This window comes from Alligator sinensis, unplaced genomic scaffold (genome assembly GCF_000455745.1).
Source record: "Alligator sinensis unplaced genomic scaffold, ASM45574v1 scaffold839_1, whole genome shotgun sequence".
NCBI classification, from domain to species: Eukaryota; Metazoa; Chordata; order Crocodylia; family Alligatoridae; genus Alligator; species Alligator sinensis.
Genome location: NW_005841885.1, coordinates 3722105 through 3749726, shown reverse-complemented (window position 1 = coordinate 3749726; position 27622 = coordinate 3722105). Strand labels below are relative to the sequence as shown.

General features: G+C 44.5%; 1 protein-coding gene across 5 annotated transcripts in view; it reads left to right on the top strand.

Annotated features, from left to right (window-relative positions):
- Positions 1-27622, top strand: part of GRIP2 (glutamate receptor interacting protein 2) — a 167452-nt gene that overhangs the window by 112593 nt on the left and 27237 nt on the right. For all 5 annotated transcript variants that reach the window (XM_025196846.1, XM_025196847.1, XM_025196848.1 and 2 more), the window contains 9 exons: positions 1812-1937; positions 3356-3508; positions 3967-4153; positions 11630-11775; positions 12471-12551; positions 20379-20445; positions 21720-21865; positions 22102-22246; positions 25896-26035. In XM_025196846.1, the coding sequence (XP_025052631.1) occupies positions 1812-1937; positions 3356-3508; positions 3967-4153; positions 11630-11775; positions 12471-12551; positions 20379-20445; positions 21720-21865; positions 22102-22246; positions 25896-26035 (1191 nt within the window). The remainder of the gene's footprint in view (positions 1-1811; positions 1938-3355; positions 3509-3966; positions 4154-11629; positions 11776-12470; positions 12552-20378; positions 20446-21719; positions 21866-22101; positions 22247-25895; positions 26036-27622) is intronic.

The window sequence follows — 27622 nt, the reverse complement described above, 5'->3', positions numbered from 1 at the left end:
GGCATGGGTGTCCCATGGGACTGATGAAAGACTGACGCAAAGTACTTATTTAATAGGTTGGCTTTTTCCTGGGCGTCAGTTGTCAGTTGCCCCATCTGGCTCAGCAGGGGTCCAATGTTGCCTCTGCTTTTCCTCCGGCTCCCCACATATCTGAAAAAGGACTTCTTATTGTCCTTGATGCTCAAAGCTAGCTGGAGTTCAGTTGCAGCCTTGGCTTTCCTGGTCTGCTCCCTACAGGACCGGACCAGTGCAGAATAATCCTCCTTGGAGGTGACTCCCATCCTCCACCCTTTGTAGGCCTTTCTTTTTAGCCTCAGGAGATCTGCTAGGTCCCTGGAGAGCCAGGGGGGCTGCTGTACCCTCTTGCTGCCTTTCCTCCGAGATGTGCATTGAGGATTGCTCCCTTGAGGAGCAACCACTCCTCTTGAACTCCCCTCTCCCTGTGGTCACGGTCCCTTAGGGCCTCACTGACAAGCCTCCTGAGCTTGTCAAAGTCGGCTTTCCTGAAGTCAAGGACTTGCGCGTTGCTGACCGACTTGCCAGCTTTTCGGCGGATGGTGAAGGTGATCAGCTCGTGGTCACTGTCACCCAGCTTCCCATCGATCACTAGGTTGCCGACTAGGTCATCCCCAGTAACCAGTACCAGGTCGAGCAGCGCTTTGCCTCTCGTTGGCCCATAGACTTCTTGAGTCAGGTAGAGGTCATCCACGCACGAGAGGAAGCTCTGCGACCGCTCAGATTTTGCTGAGCGATCCTCCCACTGAGCTTGTTTGTTGAACAAGCTTTAGTTAAAGTGCCTCCGCTGCCATTTTACAGCGTGGGGAAGCTGATGCGCATGATGTTGGAGTCTGCTGGAGCGCGGATTAATTGAGTCTGCTCTGACACGCTGTAATTACACTGCATTGGAGCAGCCTTGCTGCACATTTATAGGTGCCCAAGATGTTTGGCATTAGCCAAAGTTTTGCAGATTTCCCCCATGCTTCTGTGAATGTGGTTCAGCCTTGCTCTGACAGCAAAAGAGTTTGGTCACTAAGATCTTTGAGTCTTTGGTCTTTTCTGGTGGTGGTTTTGAATGCAGATACCTAATGATTGCTGAACAGAGACCACATATTCACTTTGCATGGGCTCTAAGTACTTAGGGGAATCCTAGCTAAAAATCCCACCTGTAATTTTTCTGCACCAGTAGTAGCATAAGCTGGAGGAAAAGGAGAAGAGAAGACCCTGAAGCATCTAAAATCTCTTTAACATTCAGGGTGCTGCAATGCACTTGGTGAAGTGCCAGCACCAGTGGGAACTTCTTGCCTATAAGCAACCTCTGTGATTGAACTACAGACTTTGAAGGCTGATGACCTGTTGGTGCTATCAACATGGCTTAGATTCAGACCAGTGGTCCAGAAGGGAATTGAAGACCTGCTGTCTGTGGGGCAGGTTGAATTTCTGACCTCTGACTCACAAGTTTTTTACAGTGTCGTGATGTGAATTGGTGACACGTCACCTCTGATGATGCTGACTCACCTTCAGTACATACTGACATGGTTTTCTTGGCCAGATACAAATATAGATCTGTTTGTGTGATAGGATGTTGGGGAGATGAGTTTCAGCCATGTCAGGATTGGGGAGAACAGTGACAGGCAGACCTGTGTTCAGGGAAAGGTTGGATAATGCCCGACTCAATCAAATAATGTATAACTTCCCTCTAAACCCCTGTAAAGCTTTCCCAGTTATTGCTTCCTCAAAGGTGTTTTATTCCTTGTTGATTATTTTCTGCTTCCTCTCTTTGCATCGGTGTTTCTCGCATGTGCTGCTTGTAGTCAAGGTGCAGAAGAGCGACCATCACCACTGCTGGGATCCCTGTGTCAACTACTGCCACACACATCACCCGGGACACTGCAAGACGCCCACCTGGAACCAGACCTCCAGCCAGGATTATTGCAAATGTAACCCATCCACTTAGCATTCGTGTGTGTCTCTGCAAGAGCTAATTATTCTGTTGCTATCCTTATTAACAACTCCCTTCCCACAGTCAGCTTAAAGTATACCATCCGGGTTGTAATGTTAGATCCGCAATGTTATCCCCTAGTACAGGGGTTGGCAACCCTCCGCAAATGTACCAGAGCATGTCTCTTGAAGACATTTTACTTGGCATGCATGCCTTGGGGTGGATGGCAGGGGACCTTCAAGGGGCCTGATCCTTGTTGTGGCAAGGATCCCTTCCCTGCCATCAACCCAGAGATGCACGTGCACCCAGTGCCAGTGATGACCCAGGCCGGGGCTCTGCAGCCCTGGTGCAGCTGTTTGCAGGCTCCCCACCCCCTGTTGTAAGAAGCCTGGGCTCTGTGGTGTGTGGCAGGGGCTGGCCGTGGCAGGCAGCCAGGAGGGGTAAGCAGCTTTACCAGGATCTGTGGAGTCCTGGCCTGGCTCGTTGCTGGTGCTGGGTGCGCATGCATCTCGAGGTGGATAGCAGGGATGGGGCCAGAGCTGCATTGCCACAACAAGGATTAGGACCTTCACAGCTTCGCTACCATCTACCTCTGGCATGCCAACGTCTTCCAAGTTGAGGTTGCAGCTGTTTCTGGCACTCTGCCAAAAGCATCGCGGACCCCTGCCCTGGTACTTCAGAAACTGAAATTGGCATCCAAAAATAAGTCCAGTGCTGAGGGTTTTTTGTTATGAGCCTATTCACATGTCTGAGGTTAACTAACCTTCCCTTTCCCTGCTGCACTATTAGCTTGCCCCTGCTATGCATGGGGAACATGAAGGAGGTAGCTCTATAAAGACTCTACACCATATAAGGCACCAGCATGCCCAGCTTGGTATGTCCACAATCCGGATTTTGATAGGAACATAGGAAAATAGGGCTGGAAGGGACCTCCTGAGGTCACCTACTCTAACCCCTTGCTCAAGACAAGAGCATCCCTGACAGCCATCCCAGTCTAGTGTTTGTCTAACCTGCTCTTGAAAATGTCTAGAGGTGGAGATCCCACAAACCTCTCTAGGTAGCATTTTCCAGTGCTTTACGAGCAGTAGTGCCTTACAATGAGAGGTGGCCCGCAACAAAGAAAGCAGAGCTGTAACAATAATGAGGGCAAGTTGGCTAAGGGGGAGATTACCCAACAGACACAACAGTGTGTGTAGGCAGCCCTACAGACGCCTACCAATACGCATCCATATGGTTAGACAGTGGAAGTTTCCTTCAGGAAACACACTCCCATTTGAATCTTCTGAGTAACTGCTTTTATAGCTAGCAAGTCAAAGCGTTGGTTTAAATGATCTGGAAGAATCAGTTTGTTTTCTTAGTGCTGAAATGGTTTTCCGCATGTGGGTGTGTAACACATTGTATATTTACAATATATAGCTCTGGTGGCTGCCAACTTTTCATCCCCGACCATGAATGCACAAGGCTTCCCCTGCCAGAATTCGAATACTCTACCTCGGAGCTCCCACCCCATGAGCCCGCGGGCCACCATGATGAGGAGGAGACAGAAGAAGAAGGAGCACAAGAGTTCACGTAAGGAGAACTGCCTGGTTGCAAGGCTGTGTTGCTTGGGTCTCTGGCTTTTCAGGCACATATGCCTTTCTCATTTGCTCTGCAGAAAGCCTGTGTAGGCAGCCTGCTGATCCCCATGCCATCAGTTCCTTCCTCTTCCTTTTCAGCTGTGAACTAAGACCAACCTTGGTCCAAAGTAGTGGAAGGGTCTGTACACTACACTGACTAAGCCCCTTGGAAATTGGTGCAATCCCCTGTTCCCCTCCCCACTCTTTGTTGCTCCTGTAGAAGGCTGCATGTGTGTATTCCCTGCAGGCTGGCAATCTTCTTTCTCCACAGGGCTGTAGAGAATGGCAAGTGGCATTTGTGGGCAGTTTGCATGTGCTTGCAACATGGAACATGACAGCCACGTTGCTGTAGACACTGCACAAAGTGCATCGCTAACCTGCGCCTCAGCCTCGTTTGTTCTCTCGTTACAGTGTCGCTGGCCTCCAGCACAGTGGGTCCCGGTGGGCAGATCGTTCATACAGAGACAACTGAAGTGGTCCTAAGGGGAGACCCATTGAATGGCTTTGGACTTCAGCTCCAGGGAGGGATCTTTGCTACGGAAACCCTGTCTTCCCCACCTCTTGTCCGCTTTATTGAGCCTGACAGCCCAGCAGAGAGGTTAGAGACCTTCTCCCTGGTTGTTAAATGACAATTTTGGCAGTTTCCTTAGGGGTTTTCTTTCCCCATGGAAGATTATTTGTGTATTTATCGCTGTCTTTTTATTAACACAAGTTCCCACTGGAGCATTCCCTGTGTGTACAGGAGCATATGATATAAATTGCAGGCTGTGTCTCACATCAGTTCCTGTGTTTCTTCGTACTACACAATTTTAATTTCTTTTCCCTCTAGGAGAACAGTAATATGTAGAGGTTTCACCACAGTGAAAGCCAGCATACTACAAACAAGCCCCAATCTATTTAAATCATGAGTATCAAACATGGCCCATGGGCCAGATCTGGCCTGTTGAGCTGCTCTATCAAGAAGTTGGGGGCATGGCTGGGGGTGGGAATTGGGTTGTCATAGAATATGAGGTGCTTAGCAGACATAAGGATTGGCGGCAGGAGGGTGAGCAGGAGTTGGTACAGCCCTAGCCGTCCTTTGGCTGCTAGCCTCATCCACACTGTCACGGCCTTACCTCCTCCTACAATGGCCCCACAGTTGCCCCATGCTGGAGTAGTTACCACCACCACAAGCCTGGACCCTGTGCTGGAGCTGGAGGTCTAGATCTGGTTGGGGGCAAGAAGTGAGTTTGACACCCCGATGTAAATTAACTACTGTGTCAAACCCATATTTTAACCAGCACACGGCCTCTTTAAAACATACCTGCTTTGCACTCTGCCCTAAATTTAACCACACAGGTGCACTGGCATATGGCCAAGGGCATGGATTCCCCAGGGTCTTCTTTCCTTCTTCCACTTATCATTGATGCTGTGGAGTCTTGCGGGGGAAGATGAGCTGCTGTCTGATTTTTTCCAATGGAAAACTGAATACTTGGTTTGCTGCATGTAAGTGATTTAATGTATGTTTCACTGTGACATATGGGTGGCAGTAGTCGCTGTGATATCAGCTTGCTTATATGCTTCATGGCTACTTTTAAATGGTTGTTGTAGTGAGAAATGACCATAAAAAATAGCAGTGTCAGATTCCACATGCACATCGTTGAGAATCAGCACTGCGTTTATTTGTTCACAAGTGAAAAGAAAAATGTATGGAGCAACCGTATCACCCTTTCTATTTGTGGGTGCCCACGCTCCTGAAAAAGGTGGGTAAGCCTCATAATCACAATCTTAGATGGGGGAACCTGAGGTTTGCCCTAGAGCTGCAGTTATTTTCCAACTTACTGATCTTTCTGATAGAAAATGGCAATTCAGTGCAACTAAACTTTTTTGGGAAGATATTTTAACACGTTGAACAAGAGTGGACAAGAATCAGCGTGAGACTTTCTCTCACCCATTCCATTGTAGTCAGTAGCTGGTGTGGTGAGAGCATGCTCCTGAGATAGACGAAACCTAGATTACCTGGTAAAGCAGGGACCTGTACTTTAGTTTTGCATATCCCAGATAAAAAGTGTAACTAACAGACTTGGCTGTTTTGGAGCAAGGGGGTAGATATATTTGCTTGTCTTCTTTTTCACTGTTACAAGATCTTTGCTTCATCCTAATGCAGAATTGAAAAAATGTGGGTGTGTCAAATTTTCATGGGATAAGAGAATTTTTTTGCCCACAGCAGCAAGCCAGCGGCAGAGCTGGTGCTAGAACCCAGGTGTTCTGAACACAGATGTGGTGGTCTAACCACTGGATCCCACAGATGGCTTTTTTCCCCTGACTCATGAGCTCAGAAAAATCACTCTCTGTTCTTCCTGCCTCTTGTCTTGTTACCAGTAGAAGACTCTTACCACTCAAACTTAGCTGCAGACTGCAGTATAGAGATATTCAACATAGCTCGGGTACTAGAAGTTGCCTAGCCGCAGCTGCACAGAGCTCTGGATGGGCTGGTGTCTATCGGGTCAATGAAGCAGGGTCAATCTATCTATTCAGAACTCTATGCTAAACTGTTTTCAGTATCCAAGCTAGCATGGATATCTCAATATGATAATCTATAACACAGATGTACTCTTAATGTCAGCTAAGTTTGAACTATAAGTGTCTTTTAACTAGTAGTGATTCAGGAGGCAGAGAACACTGCAGCATAGGCAGATGTGAGGCAGAATAATTAACAGTGATTTCTCACAGAGCAGATTAGAATCCAAATCATATTTCTGGAGTTATTTTGGCTTTGCCAGATTAAGTAGAACGAATGCCTGCTTTAGAGGGGTGAAATGACTGAGTGAAACCGAAGCATAAGAAGATGGCTGTTTTGACTAAGAGGCTTTTACATCACATTTTCTGACTATAGCTGCACTTTCAATCCTCACTGGACAAAGTACGGCAGCTTCCAAACAGCCACACATGCCCACCCCTATAGACACATTTTTCTTAGACTGCCTGTGATTTACACCGATGATCTGGCCTGTGTAATGCTATCTATGCTGGAAGTAACAAATAATTGTAGGTACCTACAGCAAGACCCTTCCTTGGTGAGATAAATCTCTGCAAGCCTTATCAGTGTTTTATTGGCGTGGCAAGGTTTCAGCTTCTGCAGACTGAGCCATGCAAATAAAACATCGATCAGACCCGCAGAGAAGGCTGAGTGGCATTTTATGTTGCTGGGGAAAAGGTCTGTAGCAGAATTGGATGTCACTTATTGAATTGTTGCCTTGTGATAGCTATGCTGTGGGGCTGCTTGTGTGGTACCTCTTCCCAGAAGATATTTTTGTACATCATGAAGACCACACACGGTAAGACAAGGGGTGGAGGGCTGCCCAGAAAGGATGTTCCATGAGGTCCTCAGAAAACATTGTCCCATGCAGCATCAATGGGGATGGCAACTAATGCCTTCCATGTCTCGTTTGTTTAATTTTAAATCCAATTTGTATAAGCAGTGGTGCTTTTTTTTTCATTTCGTATTAACACAGCAGACTTGGAGCACACTGTGAAGTTCCAAACTCCCTTTATAAATCAGGCATTAACAAAGCCTGCCCTCCCAGGGGGCCTTGAGATCAGCCTGGCTTCTCTTATTCTCTTGCCAAGCCTGAGAGCAGAGCCCTGCTGCACAGTCTTGCCTGGATCCGAGCATCACGCGTGCTCCTTTTCCTCTCAGCCGGAGTCGTACTCCCCCAGCTGCCTCCTTCCTCCATTCTCATCACAGGGAACGGGCTCCCTTGCTTTGCAGCGTGGAGTATGTTGGGTTTATATGCAATCACTTTCTGAAGCATCTTTCTAACTTCAGTGGAGCAGGTTCTCCTTAGCCTCTTAGCTACAGTAAAGCACCTTAATCCCACTGGAATTGCTCCTCACAATGGATTGGAGTGCTGGGGGCTGGCAGGGTGAAGGGCCTTTTGTGGCGAGATGAAGCAAAAAACCAGTATTACATATGCACAGCACAAGATGCTCCTTGTTCCCACCACTTGAGCTAAGAACTTTATTGTCCCCTCCTTGGCAAGGAGCAGGGTAGTATTCTGCCTGCTAACTCCAAGATAGCAGAGCCATGTGCTTCCACCCTCGGGGACAGTTTCTCAGCTATGGCCAGCCTCCAGTTTCATTCTCATGCTGTCACTGCCCCGTGCAGAGTGGGTGGGCATCTGTGCAGGCACTGCGCTGTGTGAGGATTGTGTCGGTAAGGTGGTGTTCTTGCATACTTGGTTGGTGCTCTTGCACACCACTCAGCTGTTGAACCTTTCCAGTATGTGACACTGCTTTGGTTTTTCCCTCCCTTACCCCCTGGGGAGACCTCTTCCTAATGTGGTCATAGCATTGTTGTCCCCAGATGGTCTCACTTAACCCTCTCCTGTTGGTCTTTCTCCCTGTAATGAGATGGGGCTCAGTGCAGCTCAGGTGAGCAGAGTCGGATGGCTGCTATTCTCTGGAAAGCAGTTGTCTTGCTGTGAATAGCTGCTGAGTGAGGCTCACAACAGCTGGCTCTGGAAAGCTGCTCGCTGGAGCTGGCTGCTGTGGATTGATGAGTGAGAATCCAAGCGAAGGGGAGAGGGTTTGATTCCTAGCCCTGCCAGAGCACTTTGTCTCAGGTCAGTGCTTCACACCAGGTAGCAGCACAGGGCTGTGTTTAGAGAGCATCTTTCAGTTAGTTCAGGGAAGAAAGTAGCTTCTCCTTTGTTCAGGGAGTTCAGCTCAGCTCTCCTCTATTGTCTGCTTTAGGTTACTAGGTGGCAAATGTTTTCAAGGAAAAGGCACCCCTACCATTGGTTTTACAGCTGATGGCTTCTAATGGTTCACCTTCTCCATCAGTCACTTTGTTTATTAGGGGCTATTTGAAGCCTTTGGACTCAAAATTGGACAGTGATTCATACCCCTGCATCAGCAGCTGGAGTGATATAAGTCTGTTTTCCTCTTGGCTGGCTCCCTGCACAGCTTTCATGTTGCCTTTGCTTTATGCCTCTTCTCCTCTGCCTTGGGAAAGTCTGTGTTGCTGAAGCAAACAAGGTACCCACCCCTCGATCCAGGGGTACTGTGTGCATGAACGGTGGTTGGCAGGATCAGCCCCATGGAGACTGCATTTCCTAAGAAATGAAGCGTGTCAGTGCTACAACCAGGAGAATACAAGGCTGTTGACTCAGTATCCTGCTCCCACCATGAAGCCAAAATGCAGTAAGAAGCCAAAGTCCATGAAAGTGTTTATAAGAGCGTTAACAAGGCACATCTCATTTCAGCTCCTTCACTGAGGGGGGCAGAAGGTTGTGGCTTCACCTCACAAAGTTTCATAAATCTGTGAAACAAGAGTGTAAAATACCATGATCAGCTCAGTCTACTATTAAAAGAAATAAAATGCTTCTGACATGACACAGCTATTTTAGAGCCACACTGAGGAAAAAAATATCCAAAGTTGAGCAAACAAACCTGAAAAATTGCACTTCCTGTGAGTGATGAAGATGGAAGCTACTTTCTCCATTTGGAGCTGCCCCTCGATGAGAACTGCAGCTTCACAATTGCTCGTATCTTTGTGTCACTGGGTAATAATACCTTTTGATCGTGACATTATTTGATTGTTTCTTTCTAAGACTGGCATATTGCAATAAGAGCAGAGCCCACAATGGGGAAAATAGTATCTCTGTCACCTCTACTGTAAGTCTTAGAGGATTTGTACACACCACGTTTTTTGCCCTTTCTTGCACTGCAGTGGCATAACTGTTTGCACAGGTGGGTTTTCTGGATGCTTTAAAAGTCTTTCTGGTGCATTCAACTAAAACTCCTCGGACTTAGTTTAGTTTGGCTCGCCACAAATGTAAGTGTCGCATCCATGAATTCATTGTGTGCAAACACAAAGGCACTCAAAGACATGTAATGAGCCTCTTTGTCCACCAAATGATTCTGCAATTTTTTTGTAGTTCACCCCTTGGAATTGCTGCTGCTTTCAGATTGCTTCTGCTTTTCTTTCTCTTGTGCCACATGTCAGCTCCCTGCTCCCACAGCTGTGTGGCAGGGCACAGGCTGGGGGACCCTGACCTGGGGGCATAGCATGGGACCATCCCACTCTCCTGCGGTGTCAGCCAAGGACCGGGCTTAATTCATTCAAAAACCTACTGCGTGCAAACACTGATGCAACGTTCCAAAATAAACAAATTTAAATTTTATAAACCTATTTAATTTAATGAGGATTAAACCCCGTGATGTATACAGAAGCCCTTACCCCCTGTGGAGCCCTCTTCAGTCCTAAAGGCTGAAGTTTTCAAATGTATGCACATGCATGAGACCACTTAAGCATCTAGTTTATTGCACAGCTAATTGATACAGTATTTATTCATAATCATAAGACACAGGTGTGTTCATCCCAATCAGATAAACTCTTTAAATGTACATTTTATAACAAGAAGAGACTTCAGTAATTCTCCATGGACGATGTAAAGTCAGACAGCAAGGAGCATACAACACCAGCCTAATGCACTTCTCCCACAAAATCACTTCTGGATTCCCTCTCCCAACTCATCCATATCCCAACTTGCAGGGGCCAGAGCAAAAAGAGGGCCATTTTTCCACACCCAGCTGCCAAGTGCGTTCTCTTGCCATTGTGGCCTTCTACTGTATATGTATGGCTTGTTTAAAGTAGTAGTCATTTCCTCATCTCCCTTGACTATGGCACTAGTCTTAAACCATGGTGCTATGGGTAACATGTTTTCTTACAATTAAATATTACTTTAAGTGGTATGGAGTGAGCTTTGTGGTAGATGAGATACGATCCATCTTTTGTGATGCATCGGTAGAAGCTCAGGCAGATGAAGCGGGGTTGGTTGGACGTCATTCAATAGCAGGTAAAGATTCTAGAGTCAGATTTACAATGAGGAGCTTTGAGAGGCTCAAAACGTGCAAGTGGAGCAGTAAATTTCTCCCAGTGCTTCCTACTGAGACAAATTTGGAGTCCTCTTACCTGAATGAGGCAACTATAAATTATGAAGTTCTACTTCAGGGCAAGCACAAAAACTGAACAGGAAGGTGAGAAAAGAACAATTGTAAAATACTGCTTGTGCTGAGTCCTCTCTAATCATTGAGTAATAGGTAGGTGTGGCTATGAGAAGGGTTTAGGCTTTCCATCACCCACCAAAAAATCATAAAGAGTACTGCATTCATGGCCATGTGGAGTCATATGCTGGGATAGGTGACCTCTGTCACATGGCTCAGGGCCTTTCTGTTGTTATGGCCGTGGGGCTTGTTTGGGAATGCATTGCTTCCTTTTTGAAAAAAATCTGCTCTGCTCATATGCACAGATGAAACCCACAGCACAGAGCCTCTCTGCTACAGCTGTACAACTGCAACCTAACTTTGCAATTCATAGGGTGCTTCCAAATGTAAAGCTTTTTTCTTTACAAAAAATAAAATAAAAAGCGACATCACAGTTTTATAATGGAGGGATATCATACCATAATAATATTGGCCTTTTCAAGGCAGTTAAACAGTATCAATGTACATTTGGCTTCCAGAAATGCAATTACAAGAGATAAATGATTATCCAATTTGCTGAGACATTTCGGTGAGTTCATTGGATTATAGCTTCAATATTAGCCACGTATTAATCAGAGGACTTTGTAATTCTCAATGCCATTAGTTTGGTCTCGAATGGACTCAGGCACATGCATAGAGAGCAGCGTACTATTAGATATGGATAGAGCACAAGGGTAACTAGTTTACCCTCACTTTTATCTCTCATTTCACAGCTGGGATGATGATTTCTAGAGGTGGCAGGGAACAGTTTTGTGTTAATAGCAGCAAACTGAAAAGAATTGCTTACTTGAGAGTAGAACATGGCTGAGCTTAGAGCAGGCAAACCATTAAAAGATGCATCTGAATTTCTGAGTTTTTTCCTGGTGTTACTAGATTCCCTGCACCACCTTGTGCATTTTAGAACTCTCTCTATATATTTATTGTCCCATTCCTATAAGCTGTCATCAGCTTTAGTGACTTGAGATGCGACTGGTAGAGGTAGTTTATCGTTGTCTATTGTTTTGTTTTGTTCCTCCCTCCCTCTCCATTCCAATCTGGATGGCAGATGTGGGCTGTTACAAGTAGGAGATAGAGTACTTTCCATCAATGGCATCGCAACTGAAGATGGGACTATGGAGGAAGCCAATCAGCTCTTGCGTGATGCAGCTCTTACTAATAAAGTTGTGCTGGAAATAGAATTCGATGTGGCAGGTATGTCACCAATGAATTTGTCACTCTCTTGTTGCCTACAAAAAATGTTCCACTAGTTTATCATTAGCCCCACTGCAGGGAAAGCCTGTTCTAAAACTGCACCCTGCCCTTGGTAAGAGGAACGGGTAGATCAACATGAGCTAGGAACAGAGATATGTACTGACAGGTTAGATCCATGCATCTATTTAACAAACTCCTCTGCATGGACATGCATGCTCTGTAAGTGAATAATAGTTTTTTTTCAGATAGTTATGCATTTAATTGTAGAGAGAGGTAGTCTATAAAGTGCCGCTGTGCCCTGCCTTCTGCCTATGCATTTAATTCATTGGTTCACAATACTGAGTCACCAATCCTATTAGCTACTACTAGGGTTTGGATTTGACATGTAAAGATTTTGTGTCTGCTTTGGCACAGCTGCCTTTGACCCTTTGAACCTAGCCATACTGTGGCCCTGAATTGTATTTATGTCTCTACAATATCTGCATATTTCAATAAGTCAGCTTTTTGCTAAAATCCCTGAAGCTGTTGGTGACAAGAGTACACTGAATAGATAATATACTATGCTGCATTACAGTTTTTAAGACCGGTAAAACACATTCAAGCTAATTTCTCTTAGGTTCAAAGTAGTCCATCATCATAAATGAAAACTCTGTCCTTCCCTACGCTTACTCTCATATGTGGTTTGTTTTTTATAGAGTCCGTCATACCTAGCAGTGGTACCTTCCATGTTAAACTGCCCAAGAAAAGAGGTGTGGAGCTTGGAATTACGATCAGCTGTAAGTATTGCTTAGACAGTCGTTACAGCAGCTGGCAGTAGCAAGAACCACTGGCTTCCAATCTAGCTTTTCAGAAGGACACAGTAAAGTGCAAGGAAATTATTTAGTTTTTAGTGGCATCTACAGGGCTTTAGGCTTACATCAAACTGAATGGTCCTTGCTTCAAGGAGCATGGAGTTGAAAAGAAGAAAAAAGGTATGTGACAGATAAAGGAAAGGTAGACAACACGTAAGTAAAGTGGTCAAGGCAGGATATGACTCTATCAGAGATGGTGTATTTTGATAATACAACATTCCCTTATGTATCGACTGCTCAAAATTGGTTTGCTATGTGTCTTTTCAACTAGATACGATGCTGTGGTACAGGTAGCACCTGATTCCAGTTCTAGTTCCTCATTCGCTGGATTTGCATTAAAAGTCTTGGATGAAATCCTCACACGTTGTAGATGGCAATGACCAAAATGCCCCTTGAATTCACTTTTTACTACTTCATACTTTTTAGATATTGCATGTTAAGGCAGATTACAAAGTGAAACTAAAGTGAACATTACTAGAGAGAAAGGTAAAACCTGAAGTGTTATATGGAGGGCGGAGAGGGGAGCTTATTTGGCATTGGATACGTCTGAGGGCAGAAATACCATTAATTTTTAAACAAAAGATTTCAGTGGAATATTTTAAATGGCATACAATGCTTCTGTTGGTGGATTTTCTACAACCTCTATTAGGCATATAGGGCTGGAAGGAGACCTGTACACCATTATTCCAGCCCCCCAAATGTGTTTTCGGGCAGTTGTTAACTAAAGAAATCCCCCAAATCGCCAGCACTTCTCCTACAATGGAATGTAAATATTTGCCTAAAGTACTTAAGTGCCCCTCAAAACTGTTTGGCTCTGTTGACGCATTTCGACGTTTTGCCCATAGGCTATAATGGGGAATCATGAAAATGCCTTTGTCATTTCTTGCCGGATTCAGATAAACATTGCAGGGATGGTAGCTCCATCTGAGGGCATGAAGCCTGCAAGGTTCAAGGAGATAGGTGAAAAGGTTTCTGAGAAACTGCACCTCAAACTGTTCAAAGCAAAACTCCTGGCACTTGCCAGCATCAGCAGTCTCTGGCCATCCGGTGCGCAGATCCAGGGGCTCACACCCCCGGGAGGGCTGTGGGGCCGTGCCTGACTCCTCTCAGGGGTGCAAACCCCCGGATCTGCACACCGGATAAGAGGAGGCTGCTGCTGCTGCCTGGGACTGGCGCTGGGCGCAGACCTGTCCCAGCGCAGGGGAAGATTGATGCGTCTGCCAGTCCCGGCCGGCAGAGGCAGCTTCCTCTCATCCAGCACACAGACGTGGGAGCCTGCAGCCCCATGGAGCTCAGCCCGGCAGCGGGAAGCGGGAAGAGCCAGGGCTGCGCTCTACCTCCCGCCGCTGGGCTGAGCTCCACGGGGCTGCGGAGCCACTCGGAGCACAGCCCTGGCTCTCCCTTGCCCTGGGCCGTTGGACTGCTTCAAAACTTGAAATCTTTCAAAATGTTTCGAGTGTCCTTATTTCGTTTCGAAGCTATTTCAAAGCTTTTTGTTTCTCTTTGATTTCACTGTTTCAAGCTCAAAATACATTGAAACAGCTTTGAAACGAAACACTTGGAGAAATTTCGCACCGCCCTACTGAGTTGTAGCTTGGTCACTGAATGGGTGCAAATAAGCGAGGTTTATTGCATTGGTGGCTGTGCCAGACTGGGTAGGGGGACAAACGTGGTGTAATCGTATGAGGTTTGTTGCATACCGAGCAGGAGAGAGAGGCTGGCACTTGTTCCCTCAGTGGTGGTCCTGGGCTTGGGAGCAAGTCAGTACTGATATACCCATTGTCTATTGTTCGGATTTCCTTTGTGGAGACGTGAAAGTCACAGAAGTCAGCTTCACTCTTCCGCTCATGGGTGCTGCGGTAGAAGGGTTCGTATTAGTTCTGTGACCGCTGTTACTGTGGAAAAGTACCACAGGGAGTCTCTTCTATTTCTCCCTGGTTCGGAGGGATGTGTCGATTGTGAAGCTTAATTGTTTGCAAAAGCCTCTGCGGTATTCAAAGAGGTGTCGATGAATGTAACTGCAGAAAGAGGTTTTAGACACTCTAATTCAGAGAACAGGCTCGTAATGACTTGTCTCCGCATTTTGATTGCCAGAACATGTGCCATGAAGCACCCTCATCCATTTCAGGCTACTTTCAGTTCTAATGACATACTTAGGCTGCTGTAGACTTTGTTTAAATCTCCTCCAGATTAAAATCTATGGCAGTAAAAAAGCTAACGGTCGTGTTTTATGTGTATTCAATATCTTGACCTCTTAAAAGAAGTTAAACATTTGTTTTTAGCCTCAGGAAAATTCTGGTTGATTAGACGAAGGAATTTTTTTTTAGCCTATGAAAAATGTTTTCCCCAGGGAAAACAGTGTATGATTCACTGTAGGGTGCAAATTTGTTCTTGTTGCTGTTAAATGGGTATTCAATCTGTCATTCATTTTAACAGTACATTAACACTTTATATAGCATATAATTTTCAAACTACTTTATAAACTTTAACCAATCCATCACAATGGCCCTACTGGAGCACCAGAGATGAGTCTATGTTGTGTTCCACTTGAAGCTGACAGAAGCGGAGCCGTAGGTTGTGCCTTGGCCAAGGTTGCTAATGGCACCGCTTTCAAAGCCAGGGTTAGAACTTTTGCCCAGACAATATCTTTCATGCTAATAATGGGTCCATCAGGGACATATCACTGACCAATCAGAATGGACCAAATCAAATTTCTCTCTGGTCTGCCTTCCCTGTTAAAGTTGCAGCTTTAATTATGAATTGGGAACTGTTCCACTTTGGCGCTTTTCCGGAAGCAAAATATTCTGTCATGGTCCAGCGTCTAAAGATTTTGAAAATAAATAGATATGCGGTGGCATAAATATCCTGCTAGAAGCATTTATAATTTATGAACCTGCCATTAAAGTTAATGAATGATAGAGGAAGAAGCCAGTGTTGTGTATTTTATTTTGAATGCTACTTCCTTGTCATTGATTCAGGTTTACTTTCTTTTTTCTCTCTCCTCCTTTCACATATAGGTATCCCTAGATTATTGGGCTTTTTTGTTTCATTTTTGGTTTTCCCCCTCTTTATGAACGTTTGCTTTCATAAGTGCACTCTGATGGCATTATTACAATTTGTTTAATTACACATTGGCAAAACATTGCTTTGTCTCAATCAATAATGAAAGGCATTTATAACCGGAGGAAGCGCTGATGCGTGCACTGTGTGCTCACGCTCCTAGGAGGGGAATAATTTACCAATACAAGTCATTATGCATCCTATTAAAAACACAAAACGGACATGTGTTTTGAGCCTCTTCATCTATCATATTGTAAACAGTGAGATAGCCAGAATCCTGGCAGAGGTGGCAAGAGACCGAAAGCAATTTATAAAAAGTAAATAACAATATCGATCATCTCGCCTTTTTATCACTGCCCAGTCACCACAGCCAAACGCTGGTTTTATTTTGAGTTCTTTTCCCCACAACGTCCTCCTCCTCACTTCACCAACTGTTGATTTATGGAGCCTGCTCTTGGCCCCTGGAGTAGCCCTTAAAATATCTTCTGTGCTGCTAAACGCACTGAAAAGTATAGTTTAAAGTTGAAAATATATGGGCCTTGTCTACCTGAGAAAATAGTGCAGTTTGAACTAAATTAGTTGGCCTCGGCATTCATAAACCAAGATAAGAGTGTCCACAGCAGACCAGTGTGCCTCTTTCAGTAAATCAGTTTGCATCTCTCTGTGTAGATCTATCTGTGTTAGTTGCTTTCCATGATCCTCATTTCTGTAGCAGCTGAACTGTTTCTCCCATTTTTGCAGTGGGAAACTGAGGCACAGAAAGGTTTTATCTACAATACAAAGCTGCAATGCTTTATCTAAGCTGGCAGAATATAACTAAAGCCCATGAAAGCCAGCTGTCTAGCTGGAATAGATTTACAACAATATAAAGGTGCTCTGTTACTAGTACAGGTATTCTCATACACAAAGAGATTGCAAAGGAGCCTTATATTTGTCCATAGTAGCTTTTATTTAAAAAAACAAAACAAACCAAAAAGGATTCCTTGGTTATTTGAGGCTCAGGTTTTGGACCAGTCTTTCAGCTGATCCAGTGAAATCAGGACAGCTTTCTTACACAGGCAAAATAATGCTTGTTCAACAAAGGATCCTGGCCACCACTTTACCAGTTGATAGGTGCTAACAAAGCAAATGGAGCAAACAGAGCAGCAGAAAGGGGATCGGTGCAATTGGTGATCATGACAAATCTGCATTCAGGATTGGGAAATGACAAAGTGCTTCCTTTTTTGACCTGATAGTTTCCTTCTGCTGCCTGTGCACAGGCCTGGCTCCTGCCTAAGCCCCTCTGGGATCCAGAAAGCAAGGGAGAGCCCTTAGGATCCTGATCAGGCAGGCAGGCTCAAAGCATGCCTAAAATAATTCTTGCCTCTGAGTGCTTTCTAAATATGAGACCAAAGGTGAGACCAGACTGATAGGGAAGTGTGAGGAAGCAATGAGATATATTGGTTAGCTTTGCTTGCCAGCCACCCAGCCATTGGCAGGGGAGACTTCTAAGTGGGGCAATGATGTGGCTTGGTGGATGTGCACAGGAGGCTTCTCTTACAGTTTGTGAACAGCCTCTCCAAAGACACAGATCACCTAAGATGCATCTTTGGGTGTCTGGCCATACAGTATTACCTTCTGTCCCTCTCCCTCCCACACGCACACCCCACCTCATCTATCAGGTTGCCATCAAAAACAGGATGGCAAGTCTGGTTATATGAAAACACGCTGTGGTTGAGAACCTTCCTGGAATAGGCTCCTCTCTCTTCTCTCTCTTAAAACACTGTGAAGTTAGGCCTGCATTGAAAAGGGGGCCAAATTTAACAGTAGTGAGATATAACAGTGTTATAATAGAGGTCACCTGTTATGGTTGGTTTCGTGGTGGAGAAAGGTCACTACTTGAGTCAAGAAATGAACTGTTTTTCCTCTTCACTTTTTCTATCATTCAGTGAATTAGAACAACCAAACAGCCTCTCAGTTTGTTTGACTTCAGCTGTACATTGAACTAGAGAGCACTCAATCTTCAGATAAAAGATGCATGAAATGAAAAACGTGCATCAATGGGTTGTCAAAGAGATGCTGTGAGGACAGCTCCCTTAGGTTCTCCTGCACTCAGCAGAAACACTGCTACCGCACTGTCGGATCAATCAGGTTTGGTTCTTTCCTGTCTGCCCTGAATATTATGCTCAACCCAGTGAAGCTTGGCCACCTTTTATACAGTGAAATATGGAGGGGTTTGATCAGGCAGGGAAAGTACCTCCTTAAAGATGACCAGCAGTTTTTTGGGTTTTTTTCCTCCTAGCAACCCACATAATAGTACATATGTTTTTAAACTCATAAAATACATTTATTATAATGTTGGGGGTTTTTTGGTCTTATTCCTTTGGATTTTGCTTTTTGGGGCATTCTTTAATCTCAGAAGTTCATGCAAATTCAGTTGCTGAGAAATGGTGACATCACAAATCTTATGGGCATGTTAATCATTGACTGTAATCTGAGATGCTCGTAGACTGTACAACTTTTGCCCTCCCATGCACACTCTTTGCTGCAAGGCACTAGTTATGTCAGCTGAGGCCATGCAGCAGCTGTAACCAAGGCGGGATAGCAGGGTATAAGTATAGAGTGTGACCAAGTGACAGAAGAATGCTTGTGGCAAAAGGCTGCTACATGAATAGCAATGAGGTTACAAAGGGTCAATTCATCAGCCCTTTCTGGGATTTTCTAAATAGGGACCACAGCCTATTTTTGAAAATATAACTGACCATAAAAATTCAGGCTTTTCTAAAAATGAGGGAGATATTGGGTCTCCCTTAACTCCAGGTCTCAGATATGCAAAAGGTGTTCAGGTCACCTTTTACTGAAGCACCTGTCTGACTTGTCAGAAAAAAGAAGTTCAAGTCATAGTATTGAATGGGTTCCTACCTTGTCTAAATTAAATGTTGTCTTTTCTCTGGGTTTAGCTACTCAGGTGGATTTTTAACTATCCATTCCTGTGCTGTCAGTGGCTGTTTCCATTCTACCAAATACCTGAAGCTTGGGGGAAATGGCTTAAATGCCACCAGGGTCTAATAGATAACTACAGCACTTTGAGTGAAATCATAGCCCCATTGAAATCAGAAGCCTTTAACTGGAATGGAGGATGGATCTCACTGCAGCTGAATTTTACTATATGCTGTAAAATTCAAAATGTACAGGCCCACATTAGGCAAGTGCATCTAACGTACCCTATTTTCTTGCATGCAACATGCACCTTTCGCCCCCTGCAAAAAAACTGCTCCTGGAAATTGGACTGTCTGTTATATGTGAGAAATATGGTAAAAGCAGGTTCTGCCACTTACCTGCTAAAATCCAAAGTAAAATCTGTAGCCACCCACAGGGAGGAGAACAATGCAGAGGCTCTGCTTTCCGGTTGCTGCTCCTCAGTTACTACAAGGAAAGATTTTTTTTTCCATTCTGCCTTTCAAAAACAAGATGCACATTATATTCTGGGGCACGTATGTGAGAAAAATGGCATTTAATTAAGCTGAACCAAAGGAAAGGGTGGTTTCCATAGTCACACTTCCATTTGCCTGAACGTGACAGAAACTTCACCGTGGTGTAACCCCATTAACCAACGCTCGATTACATGCGCTAAACAAAGAGACAAGGCTCAATTAAGTCCTGAACAACATATGCTTGAGACAGGTTTTGCAGGTTGGGAATTAAATGAAGATGAGACAAACTGAATATTTGGTTTTGTAAATTTATGGTGCAGAGAAAATGGTGATCTTTTAATGGCCCAAATAGGGCCAGTCTGGCCCACAGCCTTAAAAGGTTGCTGACTGTTGTTTTAATGCATTACATTAGATCTGTGCACTTTTCTTTCCTATTGCTATCTTATGAACTAAGTGAGAACATAGAGATGCAGATCTTGACAAAGGAAGAAATTCCTGGTCACCACCATATACAAATTGAGGGCCAAAACTTCCAATTTGTTGTGAGCGTGGGGTTACATGAAAGTAAATCTAGTGTTATGCCGTGGAGAATTAGACCTGGGCTTAAGCTCATGAAAGCAATGCTGCACTGCAGCTACAGAAGACTCTCTAACATTTGCTGCTGAGGTTAGGTTAGGGCCACAGTTAAGAGTGGCCACAGTTTTGAGATGTAGAGTTCAGAGAAGCACATCAAACCCAGTGTTTAAGTGCAGAGGTAGGAGTCATATGTGACCACAAGCTACTAGTAGACCAAGCAGATTTCCAGGTTGACTGGTCATTTATACAGAGTTCCCAAGTCATCCTGTGCTATGAGATACCCAGGAAACAAGCCCCACATCTCTTCCAGCTGCCACAGTCAGGTCACCCCTCGTGTTGCTCACTTTGAATAACCATCATGCTTTCTGGAGGCTGCATTCATATTGGTTAGACCTTTGCAGGTAGAGCTATGCAGAGATCAGAAGCTGTTGCCCTTTTACACTTGGTTCCACCCCTTGCTCCAAAGGAGACTGAAAGAAACTAGCTGGGTAGTGTAGGCAGGAGGTAAATGTCTAGTGGGTTTAGCCCCTTTTATTCCAGATCTATCCAAGAAATTCTGCGTGAAACTGTACTGTTGCCAAACTAGGGCAAATTCCCTCTCCTTATAATTTCCTTTTCTTCCTGTTCACTGCTACAGGGTGATAGAGCCTATGCCAAATGTTATACACATGCAGAGTTTTATTGACTTAAATCTCTTTTGCAGCTGCAAGTAGAAAGCCTGGTGAACCTTTAATTATCTCTGATATCAAGAAGGGGAGTGTAGCACACAGGTGGGTACAGTCTTTTGCTGTCTGACAAACCCATCAGAAAATATCCTATTGCTTCATGAAAGGGAGGGGAGAGGTCCACAGAGTTGAGGTCTGAATTTTGATGTGGCTTTGAACTCTGCCAGATCCAGAGGTTTGTCAGTTCATGATAAAGTCTAGGTTTACATATTGTTTCCTGACCCAACTCTGATGATGGCTGTGGCGCTCAGCTAGCAGATAAGCTGGTCCCAGCTCCAGACCCAAAGCCTTTGGAAGATCCCAAAGTACAGAGATGTTTACCTCACTTCTCTCTATTTAAAGGCAAAATATGTAGCAAAGGAGAATTTCTCACACCCAATCCATGAGTGTTGGTTCCTGTGAACTGCTCAGTTGTGAGTGAGGAAGTGCACAGGTGAACACAGCACAGTTCCCTGAAGAAATAGGAATCATTTAATAGGATCGCAACTAAGAATGTGTGTGTGTGTGTGTGTGTGTGTGTGTATATGATCTAGGAATGGCTCTTCTCAAAATGCCCACCTGGTTTCAAACTCCTGTAGGGGAAGTTTTCAGTGTGGGTGACTAGAGCCATCCAGACCACACAGGGTTCAGTTTTTGAAAGGGGATTGTTGGCTGAGCCCTGCTGAATCAACTTCCTGCAGCTTCAAAAAGGCCTAAGTGCTCACCTCCTCAAACTCCAGCTTCTGCCCTGCATCAAACCCTGTGGCCCTACTCCTTACTTGGGATGTCTTCTGGAGAAGGGAGAAATGAAAGAAGCCACTGATGCAAAGAGTTGTGAGGAGGAAGGAGCCCAAAACTGTCAAAAATGACTTATGCCCTTTGTTGCCCACCTTCTGAGAGACCTTTTAAAGATCCCCAGTGCTCTTTGCTGCCCAGAGCAGGGGGTCAGACTCGATGATCTAATAGGTCCTTTCTGACCCTGAAATCTATGAAATCTGATTTCCAGGAGGGAGGGAGCATTAGGTTCTCTTCTGGTGCTTTAGGTAGGGTGCAAGTTACCTGTTTGAGTTTGGGGTGTTATATGAATATACTTGCACAACTCTAGATGCATACAGGTACCGTGCAAACATTTTTTCTAATCCTCAGCTGCCCAAACTCTATTGTCCCTGGTGGGGGGTGGGTTTCTAGAAGATCCAGAGTGGTAAAAGGCAATATTATTGCCTCTGTTACTGAAACGAATGAATGGCAAGATCTAAAAGGCTACTATAAATGTTCTCTTTCCTTCCCCCTCTTCTTTCCCCTTCCCCCTCTTCCCCCCACTTCCTTTCCTTGCTGTGCAGAACTGGAACCTTGGAGCCAGGGGATAAGCTGTTAGCCATCGATAACATCCGACTTGACAACTGCTCAATGGAGGATGCCGTGCAGATCTTGAAGCAGTGTGAAGACCTGGTCAAATTGAAGATTAGGAAAGATGAAGATAACTCTGGTATAGTCACCCTGATGCAAATTGCTGTCTGACCACGTTAATGGCATTTCCCTATAGCTAGCGCAAACAAGTAAAGATAAGCCGCACAGCTCATCTGGTGACTGGCTTCCAGTTGATTATGGGCTGTTTCTGTTCTTCTCTTTAAAGTGGCCTGGACATTAGAAATCCCATTCTGTCCAAGCACAGCATCTATTTAAAAGAAAAAAATCATTCAGCATCCCTGTTTCCTCTTCCAGATGAACAGGAGACAACAGGTGCTATTATCTACACAGTAGAATTGAAGAGGTACGGTGGCCCCTTGGGAATCACTATCTCTGGAACGGAGGAACCTTTTGATCCAATCGTTATTTCAGGCCTGACCAAACGAGGGCTGGCTGAAAGGTGAGGTACATGGGAACCCCGGCAGGGCAGAGGTTTATAGTGAAACTGGGAGGGGATTGTCATCTTTTGCCAGACTTAAAGAAGCATTGAGGGGAGGTTTTTCTTTGGTCTTAATGTATCCTTAACATTTGCTGAATCTATACAGGCCAAGTACTATCATACCCCTACACCAGCTAGTTCTCTGTCAGTGCAGTGGCTGCAGTGAAGACCTTAGGCCTATGTACAGGGTTACTGTACAATAAGCACCTGACCTATTAGCCTGAATATCATCCCTGAAATCTCATTTAGATCCAGTAGTCAGTGACGGAATTATTTTGTGTGCTTGGGGGCAAAGAATCTCACCCAAAGTTGCTGGGCAGGAGATGAGGTGTGTCATTTTACTTGCTTGAGAGATTGCATTTTGGCTGTTGTGCCGGGGTTGAGTTGGGGTTTCAACATTCATCTCAACTGGGATTCAGCCACCGTTAGATGAGGCAGAGTCTCTCACCAAACATTGCTGATTTTTAGCTTGTAAGATGAGATAGGGTGTGTGGGTCTGAGTCTCTGATTTAAATAACTAGGATGTTTCTAGATTACTCAGCGTATGCAGTGGGGTTGACTCATACCTTGTATCTTAATTAATCTCTTCTAATTACGGATGAGCAGGAAAGCCCCTTTTCAGTATGCACTGCTCAGCAGCCTTCACTGCTCGGTGGGACACAGCACCCTCTACCGCCTGAATAGCAGAGCTGCCGCAAAAGCAAGCACAGATCCCTAAAGCTCCTGAGCAAGGAAAGTAGACAGGTGCTAGGGATCAGGGGATACACATCCATGCATCTATTCAGTGCCCATGCAAAGCAGCAGCATCGGTGTGGAATAAGAGACACCACGTAGAGTTGTCAAGGTAATGTTGGATCCTTATAGGAAAGGATTAGGATGAAATTTTCCAGGAGGTCAGGTGTACATTTTTGTTCTGAGATGCCCTGCCCTGTGTTCCCCCTTCTGGTCCTGACCTGATAAGAAGGGCTGGGAAGTCATGAGCAAGGAGAGGCATTGCTGCATCATTTCGGGGAGAGGAGTCGGGACAGGAGTGCTGGATTCCAAGTATTCGGACCTCCTGACCTAGCCAGCAATCCATCTAATCTTCCCCTTCAGCACACTGCCATTGGAAAGCTTCCAGGCTCTGGGAAATATCATTTAGATTTATAGAGAACTCAAAATTAGACCCAAACCTGCTTTGGCAGGAGCGCAGCACGTAGCTCAGCAGAAATAATAACGCTCGGTGGATGCTTCCCCGTGTGCATGTAACAATAGAGACATTGTGACCACTTTGTGAAGCAGTTGGGAGGCAGTCAGACTGCAACTGCAGCTGATTTCTTGGTAACTGGGAATGCAGTGTCCTCCAAGCTCTGCCATGTGTGTCAGGCTGGGTGACAAGCTGTCTGGGCTTAAACAGCCCCAGATTCTAGTGAATAGTTTTATCTCAACCTTGAGCATTTTTTTGTTGCTGCAGATATCCGATCTGATAGAAAACTACAGAGGATTCAGGATAATGGGGTCACTGTCAAGCAGCAGCTCTCTCCCATTATTAATCCTTATGCACGTTATCAGGCCTGTCCAAGGGCGGCCACTTTCTCTTGGTAACATGATGCTTGCCTCCTGTCTAAACACACAGACACACATGGTGAGATCTTCCGTTACGGCAGCACCGTTTCCATGAGCTTCTCAGTGGCCAACTTCAGGTCAGGCCAGAAGTTGCACATCTGCTGGCAAACTTTTAGGCAGGCGCTCCAGGTAGTCTCCGCTCAAATGAACAGGCATCTTGCCTCAAGCCCACTTCAGAGCACTGCTAGATCCATGATCCCTGCCTACACAAATGCACCCTGGCAATAATTGCATCCATTTAGGCAGAGACGAGGCCCAGAAGCTCTTTGGGCTGCTTTGTACATCTGCAACATTAGGTTTGATAATGTTGCAGGGAAATGATAGTTGTGGGTTACCTCCTGCTTGATATCCCTCTCCTTTGCACAAATGCTGAAGAGAAAGTCTACTTCAGAAGCCTCTTGGGAGGCAGGAGTGGGGAAGCCTTTGCATGGACCCAGCCCCACACATAGGGAAACCTTTCTTGATTACTTTGAATAACTCCTCCTAGGTCTCAAGGAGAAAAACCTTGCTCTGCATGACTGTTTTCCTCTGCTGAGTCATAGCCTTGTGATTATTGTACTGTAGTTATGTTGCTCCCAGTTGGACTTGCTCCTGTTGTGGGGGAAGAAGGAGGGGGAAATTTGTTCTCATTTGCAAATCAGCGGTAGATATACTTGTTAGAAGTGGTCTGTAAACATTGCAACCACTGTCAAAAAGGAAGCATTGGCTATAATGTGCCACCATTAATATAAAATAAAAATGAACCATATAAATTAAACTTTTAGGCAATTTATCTCCAGATCCAGTTTGATCCATAATTTATTTGAATGACAGAAATGTTCCCGAGGGCTTTCCAATATGATTTTCATGGAGTTCAAGTGACATCTAGTGGCCAGTTGTGGAAGCTTGCCTGCATTGTGAACGGGACCTTTTAGAGAAGGGGGGCCGTTAGCTGCTCTTTTCTGCAGGAAAGCGAAAATATTTGTTTCTACGGTAACTGTGATCAAGTATAATTTACTCAATGAATGGAAGTGACCTAGCTGAGAGGTACTGCAGCTCTGACAGGGCAATGTGATGACCCAGACTTGCAGCTTTTTCAGATTCAATTATGTGAAAATTCCTGCTAAGTGAAATTGTAAAGCTACTGGAAGAAGAACCTCCGCTTTCTTCTTTACCATTAGGAAGCCTTAATGCTATTACGTGAAGCAAGAACCGGCAAGCAGCTACAGCTAAACTGCCTTGCCAGTTATCAGGTCTTGTGACAAGTATGTTCTGAATTACCCACAGTTTCCAGCCAATGCAAGTTGTTGGCAGACGTGAACCAAATGTGCATCACTGGTGTAAATGAGTAATGGAAAAACTGAGGCAAGAAGTGTGAGAATTGGTATAATTCTTTATCATGTCTGTAGCGTGTAGTCAACAAGCTTAAATTAACAGGAGCTATTGCTTTCTGGATCTCAGAATTTAATAATGGCAAACATCACTTTGATAAAGAGTACAATTAAATTTCCTCTGGTATAAGCTTAGGAACATGGTCTGGATTCAGCAAAGTACTTGCCCTTTGTCGCTAAGTCCATGCTTAAAGTTGAATCAACTTTCTTTGCTAATTCTGAGTTCTTTTTGTGAATCTGGCACAAACACTACTGTGAACTAGTGTTAAAATTATATGCACGGATACCTGCTTAAATCATGCACACCAGGAATCCTTGTGTGTTTGTCATACAAATTTGATTTGGTTATTTGGAGCTATCAGTTCAGAAAGCTGAATGACAGGCATCGCAATATATTTGCTTGGTGACTGGGATATACATGCATGTAATGTCTGAAAGAGGACATTCAATTCCATGTAATGTTAGATGTTCAACTACAATGTGCTGAGCACACTCTGTGCACAAAGGAATCAGTGGTCCATGCTCTGTTAAAGTCTGATGGCCATTTCTCCATTACTTCTAGTGAGCTCTCAATGGTCCTTATCTTGAAGGAAGACTGCTGTTTTTAAGTTTCTGACCATGTCTTTTCTCTTTAGGACTGGAGCCATCCATGTAGGTGACCGGATATTAGCTATTAATAATGTGAGCCTCAAGGGCAAGCCACTGAGTGAAGCCATCCATCTACTCCAAATGGCTGGAGAAACTGTAACGCTGAAGATCAAGAAACAAACTGAAAGTAAGTGCAAGAGACTTTGCAACCCCTGTTGAAAGGACACACTGGAACCAGAATAGAAAGCAAGTAATGGTATCTGCTGCTATGTTAGTATGTAGGTTTAATTTGCACAGTAGTGCTCTGTTATCTAAGATCAAAATGTACTGCAGAGACTATATCCGGCCTCCTAAGGAAAGGTTGGGAGGAAATCTTAGTTTTGTTGGAAAAAAAAATACTAATAGCAAAATATATATTTAAAATAAAACAATGCAAGGAAACACAGTCAGTCTAAGAATCACCTCTCTTTCTCAAAATACCAACCTATGGGCATTTAAAGGAGTGTGTACCTGTGTATAACAGGAAGAAATTAGATAGAATTCCTACTTATTTATAATGTGTTTTTTGTAACAGCACTATAGAGCAGCAACTTCACAGTTTTCCCTGTAGGTGTTTCACACAGCAAATAGGGAGAATGAAGCACTTTAAAAATAGAAATATGTCGGTTTTCTTTTTGAATAAAACTATACAAATTAGCAAGAAATGCCAGGCAGCCCCCTGGAAAAAAAGCCTGCTTCTTAATTCAGCTTTTGGAAATGGGCTAGGTTTCATGCTGGCTGTTGTCCCGTTAAAAGGTCCTAAGATCCTCTTCAAAGCCACCTGCTTTTGTTTTAGAATCCCTTCCCCGGGCTGTCTTTCCTAACTGCCCCCTCCCTGCAGCTTGGCAGTCTTGCACTCTGATGCAGCCCTGAAGGGAAAGGAGGCCCATCTAGGGTAGGTGGTTCACTTGTAAAAATAACTTAAGGTTTATCTTTCCTAGGTGTGGGGTAATCAATCAGGGTAGGATTAAATTTTATATATATTCATATAAAACTTCTTCCCAGATGCCCCTGCCAATTTTCAGTCAAACTCAACCCTTTTCTTCCACTTCACAAAGTCTCATGACCTGTCTCCAATCCTTCTTCTCCTCCTCCCTCTGTTAATCTTCATTTTTGTACTAAACCTTGGCACCTCCTAGACCTTCTACTTCTGCCTTCTTTCTAGTTCTTTGTGAAGTAGGAAGTGCCCACATCTCCAAGGAAGTCTACACACATGGGAAGTCATGTTTGGATTTGTAGTTTCAAGTCGTCTGGAGAAATAATTACGATACCCCTATCTTGCATGGCACTTGTTATGCATAAATCTCAGTGTTGTACGAAAGAATTTGGTATTGTTGCCCCCAATTTGCAGATGAATCTGAGGCTTGAAGAGGGAGGTGCCTGTCTGAAAGGCAAAGCAGTGGCCAAGCTGAAAACTGGTCTTTAGGTCTGTGTATTGTCCACTATGCTCAATTTTGTAGCCCTTCTCCAAAATAAGCATTGCTTCCTGTTGCCACTTTGTGGAAGCTCTCTGTGAACCACTAACATGATTGAAGAGATGCAAGCGTCAGAGAAGGTCTCATTAGCCAGTCTAAGAATGGATCATGTGTAATTGGAATTTCAAAGTAATCTTAGGTTAAGCATGGTGAGCAATCCTATTAAGGCTTGGGAAGTGGGGACTTTTTAAGGGTGCTTAACTTTGTTTGGCAAAAGAATTTGTCCTCATTTGATGAGCACTGCAGACTTATAGAGGGGC